Source organism: Ammospiza caudacuta, chromosome 14 (assembly GCF_027887145.1).
Source record: "Ammospiza caudacuta isolate bAmmCau1 chromosome 14, bAmmCau1.pri, whole genome shotgun sequence".
In the NCBI taxonomy this organism is placed as follows: Eukaryota; Metazoa; Chordata; class Aves; order Passeriformes; family Passerellidae; genus Ammospiza; species Ammospiza caudacuta.
The window spans coordinates 13,107,916-13,117,882 of NC_080606.1; the positions used below are offsets into that span (position 1 = coordinate 13,107,916).

Sequence of the window (9,967 nt, forward strand, 5' to 3'; positions counted from 1 at the left end):
GATGCTCCAAACCACCTGGGTCCCAGCAGTACAAAACCTCTTCAGCTCCTCTCCTTTCCCGTGAGCAGCTGTGAGCTTTCTTCCATGCCTGGAGCCGAGGAAGGGAGGCCAGGCAGGTACAGAGCCCTTGCACTCCCTCCTCATCCCACTGCCATGCTCGGGGAGCATGTAAAACCAAACCAGCGAGCATTGCACTGGAAGAAAGCAATCTCATTATGAGAGCTAATGAAAGCGAACCACAATTATTATGTAAACAGCGCTGAATCATTAGCAGACGCTATTAAAGCCATTTTTCCCCCCACCGAGAAGAAAAGCATATTGCCCTATGGCACCCTCAGTTCTGTCTCTAAACTGAGCCAAAACTCAGGGGGAAGCCTGTTTGTTTTCCTCCAGTCCAAACTAAACCAGCAGCACCACTCTGACCCCTGATCTGCACGCCGGGTGTTTGCCAGCTGCTCCCAGTGCCTCTGCCCAGGCAAAGGGGCACTGCTGCCTCTCTGCCTTGGCTCACCAGGCATCCTGTGCTCCCCCAGGACTGCTGGCCACCACACTTTAGAAACCCCAAGGTTGGCAGGTACACAAAAAAAAAAAAAAAAATCCAGCCCACACTATTCAGAGCAAAGGCAAAGCCTGCCTGGGTGCCCATAGCTGGCAAGGGATTGATTTTCCATCAGGCTTGTAACTGTGCCCGTTCCTTTGATCACATAAATGCTCTGTCCCTCCCATGGGAATGGGCCAAGGAGAGTCAAGGATGGTGCAGGAGGTTATTTATCCCCCTTACTCCATGGCTCTCCTTATCACTAATTTCTTTCCAATAGCAGCACTCACCACAACTGGGTGAAGCTGCTTGCCCTTTAATCTTCCATGGGGCAAAGTTACCTTTAAAACAAACAAACAACCCAGCTCCCTTACACAGAGGACACTGCCAGCCAGTTGGCTATAAAGACACTCAAACAAGATCCTCATGTTTGTAGGAGAAGTAAAAAACTGCATTTCAGCCCAGTAAAAATCCTGTCTCCATCTTTATATTCCAAGAATGCTGAATCAAAACAGGCTCAAGTCTTTAAAAAGAGGAGAGTACAAAGAAGCAAAAAGTTTGTATTAAAACCCATGTAATCTTTTTTAAACACCATTATTAGAACCTGTAGTACCAGCCAAGAGTGATTTATCACCCCGTCATCACAGCCTGCAACACAGAGCTTTTTATACCAAACTGTCAATGCTACAAAGCTAAAGCCCCAGCTCATAATTTCTTAAAGCTGGTCCTGTGCTGCCAGCAAATCCCCTAAACCCTGGGATTTGGGGGTCCAGGGCACTGCTGCTCCTCCATCAGTGCCATGCAGAGCGATGTGACCCAACTCAGAGCATCCAGCACAGGTTCTGCACTGTGCTCCCGAGCAGGAGGATGTTTTAAGTCAGTGTAGGTAAACAAATTACCCAGGGCTATTTCAGCTTCTTTCAAAAGGAAAGTCAACGGGCCATAAAGGCTTTAACTGCATTTTCCGATGGACCTTGAGGTGCCTGGTTTTCACAAGGCAAGCGGTCAGAGCTCTCTGAAAACCAGACACCCTGACATTTGGGGTTTTCCTGTGAAGTTGTTACTCTAACACACCCCAAATCACCAGTAATTTCTAGAACAGCAATACAAACCACAAGAGGTTAAACTGACTGCACATTACTTAAACTAACCTAAGGGTGACCCCTGGAAAGGAACAGCTATTGGATGTTGTGGTTCTGTAGAAACTCAATTACCAAAGCAAATTTCCTATGAGCATTTTTAAAAAAGGAAAAAGAAGGGGAAAAAAAAGGCAGCAACAATGCTGACAATGTGTAAGGGCCACATATTTTCACCTCCTGAAAGCTGCAGCCTCGCCTGTATAAGAACTGCTCCTATTCCCACAAAAATGTTCAAACATATTTTAAACATTTCATCATTGTTTGCTCCCATCTGAATTTGCTTAAAATCCAGACAATTCTCAGCTTCTAAATTGGAAACATTAAGAGAAATACTCCTTTAAAATCCTTTGCTTAGGGTAGCCCCTCTCCACCATCCACATACCTTTCCAAAACCAAAGCTTGCAGAGAGAGAAGTGCCTCACAGGGAACTCCCACAAATCCAAGGCCATCAGCCACTGGCTGTGTAAGCCACAGAAAATATGAGTAGAAAGACAGGAAACTAACAGATTTTATTTCTCTGCTTAGAAGATGGACAACAAAAAAAGTATTTCTAAGAATGTTTTCTGGGAGATGGGGAATCTGGCAATGCTTTACATGGGGAAAGAGGTTACTATAGTTCTAATTTCACATTAAAATCAACACTGAGTAGCCCTTAATTGAAATTGATCCCACCAGGTGGTATCCCCACACACACTTCTTGAGCACCATCTCCATCCTTTCAAGCACTTTGCCAGTGAGGTGATGCACTGCTGCGCTTGAGGAACATCACCCCATCCCACCTCCCTCCTCTGCCAGGACCCACAGACACATGAGAGGTGACAGACAGCAAGGCACAAACTAGCAGGGAAGGTGATTGTGCCAACCATGGCCATTTTCAAACAGAAAACACCAGCCTAAGGAAACTACTACAGCTACTACATCCACACGGGGCAAGCCTGCCAACAGCCCACACGGCTGCCACCAGCTCTGCACACAAAGCCTCCAGCACTTTCTCACCAGGTTCCCTCTTCCCAACATGCTATTTTTATCTGAGCACCTTTCCCGGACCAGAAGGATGTAAACAAGAAGAAAATTCTCTGGCACAAACATGGTGCTTTGGCCACAGCCTCTGCAGACTGCACGGGCAAAGAAAAACACAAAAATCTCTCCCAGAAAAGCAAAATAGTTTCATGAAACACTTCTTCAACAAACCAGGAAGCAGGTAAGATGGGCTACAACAAAGCAGTAATCGCTTTTAATTTAAAAACTTGGCAATTAAAAAAAAGAATATACACAGCAGCTTTCTTCCTGAGATGCACCAACCCCAGTGAAGAGCACAAACTGCACCTTTCAGGGCACCAGAGGGGTTTGCCATGGGGCATCCTGGAGCACACAAGGTAATTTAGGGAACAAGAGGGAAACTTACTGGGTCCTCACATTGCTTAGCAATGGGAGAAGGAAGTTATCTTCATAATCTCAAAAGAAAGAGAAAGCAGGAGGAATGTGAGGAATGCAAGGAGGTTATTGCCCGGGAGACTGGGACTGGCAGCTCATTCTCAGCCTGGCCGCCGGCGAGGAGGCACATCCTGACCTCTGTGGCTAGCAAGAATGTCCATCCCCCACAAAAAAAAAAAAAAAAAAAAAAAAAAAAAAAAAAAAAAAAAAAAAAGGCAGAACAAAAGCAAGTAGTAAAGAATTTTGCAGAAGACTGAATAATCCTGATGCTCTATCCTGGCGCTGCCCAAACCTGTGGGAGATGTCAGGGACTGAGCCTCTGCAACTCAACACGCATGCACATCCACAGAAGTCCCTGGTGAGTCCATGGGAATGGCCATGTGTGAAGGGGACAGGAGATGAGAACCACACATCTGACATCTCTTGAGGAGACTGACAGTCTTTCCCAGCCATGCAGCTTCCAGGGTAGGCAACAAATTGCACAGAGCCAGGACAGTGGGGTCTGCACAAGCCACCATCCAACACCAAGAGCACGCTAAGGCATCGCAGACCTCACCACAGACATCACCACCTCAAGGAACTGGGACCTTTCCAGCCTGCTGACAGAGGTCCCAGCCCTACTGCACCTCCAAGACAGAAAATGCTCATCTGGAACCTTCTTCCATCAGAGCCAAACAGAAGTGATGCTCCATCCTGAACTTCCTTGGCTCCACAGGTACCAAGGAAATACTGTGGCAGAGGGGAGATGCAGAGACCCAAAACAGCGCCTTGCTGTCGTGTTGGCCGTGCTCTGCTGCTGTTTCAGTATGAATAAAAAGCCTGTTGACATACGAAAGCCACAGAAAATCTCCCTGAAACTACAAAACAGCACTGAAAACATTGTGCAGCTCAGGCCTTCTGCACAATGTACACACGCCTATTCAGCCTCTTAAAAAACAGCTACATGTCTAAGGAAACATCTGATAATTAAGGCAATTTTAACAATAGATAATAATTTGACTATGAATTGTATGGAATGTAATGACTGCTTATTCTGGCAGAAAAAACAGAACTTTCTATGAAGTGCCTGCCAAGGAAAACGATACTCCCACTCAGCCCGGACCACTGCGAGCAGTTGCTGCTAACCACATGCTTCGCGCTGCCGGCTGCTAGGACACGGAGCGCCGCTGCAGCCGAACAAAACCCCGAGCTGCACATTCGCAGGGAGAGAGAGAGAAAAAGAGAGAGATGGGAGGAAAGCGCGTCCCGGCGAGCGGCGGCCGGAGCCGGGCTCGGAGCCGTGACTCAGCCGGGAGCCGCCGCCAGGCCCGGCCAGGCCCGGCCGCGCCGCCAGCGCTCCTCGGTGGCCTGCGGGCAACTCGCACGCTGCCAGCTCCCCCCTCCCTCCCGCCGCTTCCAGTTGCTAAATGACATTAGAAGCGGCTAAAAATACTTCAAGCGGTTCTCTCGGTTAGTTTTCCGTGCCAGCCAACTTGTGAAGGCCGAGGGCATGTTCTCTCCAGTGGTCATTTTCAGGTAATCAGGAGAAAATCCTCCCCACCAAGGACCACTGCCTTCACTGGACAGGAATCACCGCAAGCAGGTACAGCTGGAGGCCAGGTCACTGCACACCTTCAAACAGAGCTCAAGGATGACCAGGTGTTATCTGGTACTTCTCACAACACAGCAAGTCCAGAGCTGCCTCTGCAAACCGACTGCAACAGTGCCAGACAGGCGAGAAACACCGGCCTGGAGGGGATCCAGAAAGCCTTTCTCAGCTGGAAGAGGCCACATGGAAGAGAAGCATGTGAAAAACTAAAGAAGCATTTGCTGAACTTGACATGTAAAACAATGGGCTGGTTTTGGCTGGAGTAGAGTTAATTTTCTTCGCAGTGGTTAGTATGGGACTGTGTTCTGGATTTGTGCTGAGCATAGGGTTGATAATACAGAAAAGTTTTTGTTATTGTTGAGCTGGGATTACACACAGCCAAAGCATTTTCTGCTGCTTGTACTGATATGCTGGCGACAAAGTTCAAGGAAGAGACACAGCTGGGACAGGTGACCCCAAGTGACCAAAGAGAGATTCCAGACCATATGACATCATGGCCGTATACAAAGTGGGGGAAGAAGGAGAAAGGGGAGGACATTTGGAGTGATGGTGTTTGTCTTCCCAAGTCACTGTTACATGTGATGGGGCCCTGCTTTCCTGGGATGGCTGAACACCTGCCTGCCCAGGGAAACACTGAATTCCTGGCTTTGCTTGCATGCTCAGCTTTTGCTTTCCCTGTTGAACTGGATTCTTCTCAACCCACAAGCTTCCTACCATTTACCCTTTTGGTCCTCTCTCTAATCCTTTTGGTAGGGTAGGGAAGTGAACGAGTGCCTGTGTGAGGCTTGGTTGCTGGCTGGGGTTAAACCCCAACAAACAGCAATGCAAACAAATTCTCACCGACCAAGGGCAGGACACAAGGACACAGTACCTACTGACAGCCATAAATACACTGGGGACAAGTGAGCAGCAGGACATCAGTGCACACCCACACACAGTTACTCTGGGCAAAGTCCAAAAATCAAGGGTCAACCGATTTCCTCTGCCATGGAGAAAGAACTGCTCTCACAAATAAATGCAGCTATTCAATTAATTTGGTTTAAATAGAGATTAATTACACTGAACACTTCACTAAGGCTGAACAGAGTGCTGCTTGCACCCAGCTCCCTGCAAAATCAGACTGCTTCAGGTTTGATCTGTGCTCTCCACCACTGCCAGGAGAGCAGGGATGACACTGCTGAAGGAATTTTGCCAGTTAACTGGCTACATTTTCCACCCAACAGGCAAGACGGTTTGGGGTTTTTTTCTCCTTTTCAATCCAGGAAAAGAAACATCTAGTTCTTCCAATTAGCAGGAAAAGGGAAGGAATTTCCGTCTGTTTAACGCCTGAGGGCAAGAAGCAGCCTTTCGAAAGAAAGGTTGGGTGGGAGTTTTTTTGTTTTTTAAATCACAGCCACCTACTGTGGGTCTCCAGATGCCACCACACCAGCTCACTTTGCATTTCATTCTGCAGCCCCTCCAGACCAACCAAGGTAAGCAGCCCCTTCAGATGGTCGTTTCGGGGTGTTTTGCCCTATCAGGACAGCTTGGAGACATCTGGAATCCATAAGGAACATTCTAGGTAGAGTTTGAACAAAGTCAGTGGCTCCAGGACCCAGAACTTCCCAAGATGTGACGTGTCCTTGGAGAACTGTCAAAGTCATCTTAAAAGCAGTCAGAGCCTGGTGCTCTGCCCACATCACCTACTACCTACAGGCTATCAAGAGTCAGGTTTCACAAACCAACCATGTAGACATCAGGTCTAGAGAGCACTGACCTCTCCAGCAAGAGCAAGATTGCATCTCAGCACTGCCAGGAGCTTTGCCACACACACACACCACAGGGCTGGAGGGGCAGCAGCCACTGAGGAACACTCAGGTACAAAGCAGCACCAAAGGGCCATGGGTTATGAAAAGCTTCCACACAGATTTACAGCAGCAGTCAGTGTTTATACCTCTAACACCAAAGAGACATAAAAGGAAACAAGTTCTCTATGTCCCACACCACAAATAACCCATTTTACACCTCTTATCAAGGAAGCAGTGAGTTGACCAGCTGTGCACTTCTTTCAGAAATGCCTAGGTACTTCAGCAAGATATACCCTGCTATTTATGCATACTCTAATTAGGTCCTAAACCTCGTCTAAATAAGTATTAAAGTGAACTCCTGGGTAATTATGGTGAAGGAGCAGCCTTTTAATGCCACTGAAATAGCAATGATACAGATAAAACGCCTGCTGGAATGGGCATTCCCTTGAAAGAAAAATTTTTGCATATGTGCTGCTCCAGAAGAAAATAATGTGGCCAAAAAATCCATGTGAGATGCTATAAAACCCCAAATGACTCCCATGGCCTTCCAGTGAGGATGAGTTTCACTTGATGTCACATAGCCCAGTGCAGGGACACATTTGCCCGCACAGCTGCTTCACTTTACAATCCAAGGCCAACATTTTGTAGGATCAGTAATCCCCAACAGCAAAGAAATCACTACACTTACAGAAACAAATCTGCCACAGCTTTTAGGACACCTTTTCACAAAGATGCTAGGAAGTTTCTGTCAGCACTGTGATCTAAACTTGCTAAGAGAATGTGAGAATAAAGCATAATCTACCAAATCAGTACAGAAATCTAACAAAGAAGTTTATGCACTTCAGACATGAACAGCCACACACCATTACATCAGTGTTCATGTGTCCACACGTGATGCCATGCAGCCCACTGAGGTCTCCCCAAGCTGTCCTCCACCAGTTTAGTGAGCAGAGAGGTGCCACCAAGCAGAAATCACCAGTTTCCACCATCACCCCGGTGGGATAGTTGGCCAAGCACATGGCTCATTCCCTCACACACATTTATCTTGTTCCCACCGATAGCCAGGCGCCCAGGTAACGGCCTGTCCAAACCACTCACTCTCCCGATGGAAAACACGCCACTTATCACCTGAAACACCATCTGGAATCAAAGCCTTGGCAAGTGCCCTGCTCTGGAGACACAATACACACCACAGACCTCTGACCCTGGTGCCAGACCTCAGCCTCCAGCTTTATCACCCGGCCTGTGGGACTGCAGAGCCCTGTGCTGATGCCACAGGTGAAGTTCCCCACTCTGAGAGCACTCAACACCAGCAGTGGGACTGGACTGGTGGTTCCATCTGCCTGCACCAGCTGAGCAGCAAGGGGGGAGATCTGCAGCCTCCAAACACAACCCACGCCAAAACCACATGAATTCACAGGGGGAACGTGAAACTGCAGCAGGTGTAGCACCCCACTCCATGTTTAATTTTAAATTCAGCCACACTTAAGGTACACCACACTTTAAAGCTGTACACAGCACGCCTCCTTTAAAGACTTCCACCACCCTCTCTGAAATACCCTGCACAGCAGGATTACATTTAAAACACAACTTTGCAGGACCTGTTGCTTTCCAAGCAAGGCCAGACACAGACTCCCTGTGCCCCTGGAACAGCAACATAACCCAGGCAATACTTTCAGCGTGTCACTGCAGAAAGCCCTTCTTTTGTCAAATAATCTTACCTTGCTCATCACTTTTCTCAAACAGACAACAGCTTTGGAGCTTCAAATGGAAGCCCTGTCAGCAGGATCTACTCCTGACATTCTCCAAAGCTCACCAAGTCATCTTAAACAATAACATATAAAATAAGGATTAGGTCAAACCTTCCCAATACTGGACTTAAGGGGAAGTCTGCTCACGTTCTGATCCTGCACTGATGAGGGCTGGACTCAAATGCAAGACTATTTATTAGAGACCATTTTACAAAGCAGGCAGAGTGAAGGGGCGAGAGTATTTTAACTGCAACCAGTCAGACGTTTCTCATTAAAATATTTCTTGGAGAAGTAAACGGGCCTGCAATTTTATTCAAACAGATGTAGGCTAAATGCATATCATTAGTCTGACAATACAAAAGCACAAGCGACTGAAATTATTTTAATTTTGTCAGTGAAAAGGATAATGTATGCATATCTGGAGGGCACACCAATGGTAAAGATTACCCCCAGCTTCTATCTGAGCCGTCTAAAGGTATTTACTTGGGGTCTGTCTGTGTTGTGACAGTGTCCCAGACCGAAATGAATGCCTCCAACACTCCACATTTTTGAGCCATTCAGTCATGCATTTTTGTTATTGTTGAAAGTAGTGCGAAATTGCAGTGCATGAGCTGGAGTCCTTGGTGGTCTCCGAGGATTCCAGCTAAAAAGGCACTTCCTTTGTTCCGCGGAGAATGCGGTCCAGTAGGTCATTCAGAAGGGGAAATAAAAGCAGCGGCCCTGGGAGGGAGATGAAGGATGAAACAAAAAGAATAAAATGTTTTGGGTGTGAGCACATTAGCTACCATTTCCTACTGCTGCCGGCTGCGAGCACTCCTGTCCCCGGGATGCGCAAGTACCTCGGGACGAAGGTTGAGGGAAGGAAGAAAGAAAGAAAAAGGAAGGGGAAAAAAAAAAAAAAAAAAAAAAAAAAAAGAAAAGAAAAAAATAGGAGCCGTGTCTCAGTCCCTCCGCTAGCAGCCGCCGGGCACCGGGGCGGAACGGACCCCCCGCTCCCCGCCGGGGCGAGCGGCGACCCAAGGGCAGGAGCGCCCGCGCCGCCGCCGCCGAGCCGGGAGCGGGGCCGGCAACAGGCGCGGTCCCGCCCGGCACGGCACGGCACGGGGGGCGCGCAGCTGGGACTGCACCGGGACCCTCCGCGCGGGATGGGCGCCGAGCTCCGCGGGGCCGAACCGAGCCGCGCCGAGCCGGGCAGCGCGCCCCGAGCCGAGCCCGGGGGGAGCCGGGCGCGCACCCCGCGCTCCGCGGGGCCGGGCCGAGCGCGCACAAAGGCGGCGGCGACGATCGCGACTCACCGCTGATCTCGTGGCTGGGCGCCTCGCTCTGGCTGAAGCCCTTGGCGGCGTAGAGCCTCCGCACTTCGGAGCAACTTTTGGCGCGGGGCTCGGCGGCCAGCAGCAGCGGCAGGCTGAGGGCGGCCAGCGCGCACAGGAGGGGCGGCAGGCAGCAGCCCCGCCGCGGCATGGTGCGGGCGGGCAGGGGCCGCCGCGGCCGGGCGAGCGCGCCCCGAGGCTGGAGCCGGCGCTCCGCCGAGCCTGCCCCGCCGCGCCCCGCGGCAGCCGCGCCCGCTGCCCTGCGCCCCGCTCCGCTGCGGCTCCGCTCCGCTGGCCCGGCGTGCGGCGGCGCTCCGCGAACTTGGCCCGGCAGGAAGCACATGGGGTGGTGGTGGAGGAGGAGGAGGAGGTGGAGGGAGGCGGGGAGGGCGGCAGCCAAGCAGGATCGCGCAGGGC

The 9,967-nt window shown here is 49.9% G+C and overlaps 1 protein-coding gene across 1 annotated transcript in view; it reads right to left on the reverse strand.

The window, feature by feature from the left end:
• GPC4 (glypican 4) overlaps positions 1-9,732 on the reverse strand; it is a 67,970-nt gene extending 58,238 nt beyond the window's left edge. Inside the window, exon 1 of the mRNA XM_058813831.1 lies at positions 9,533-9,732. Within this exon, the coding sequence (XP_058669814.1) occupies positions 9,533-9,701 (169 nt within the window). The 5' untranslated portion in view covers positions 9,702-9,732. The remainder of the gene's footprint in view (positions 1-9,532) is intronic.
• Between the last annotated feature and the right edge of the window lie 235 nt (positions 9,733-9,967).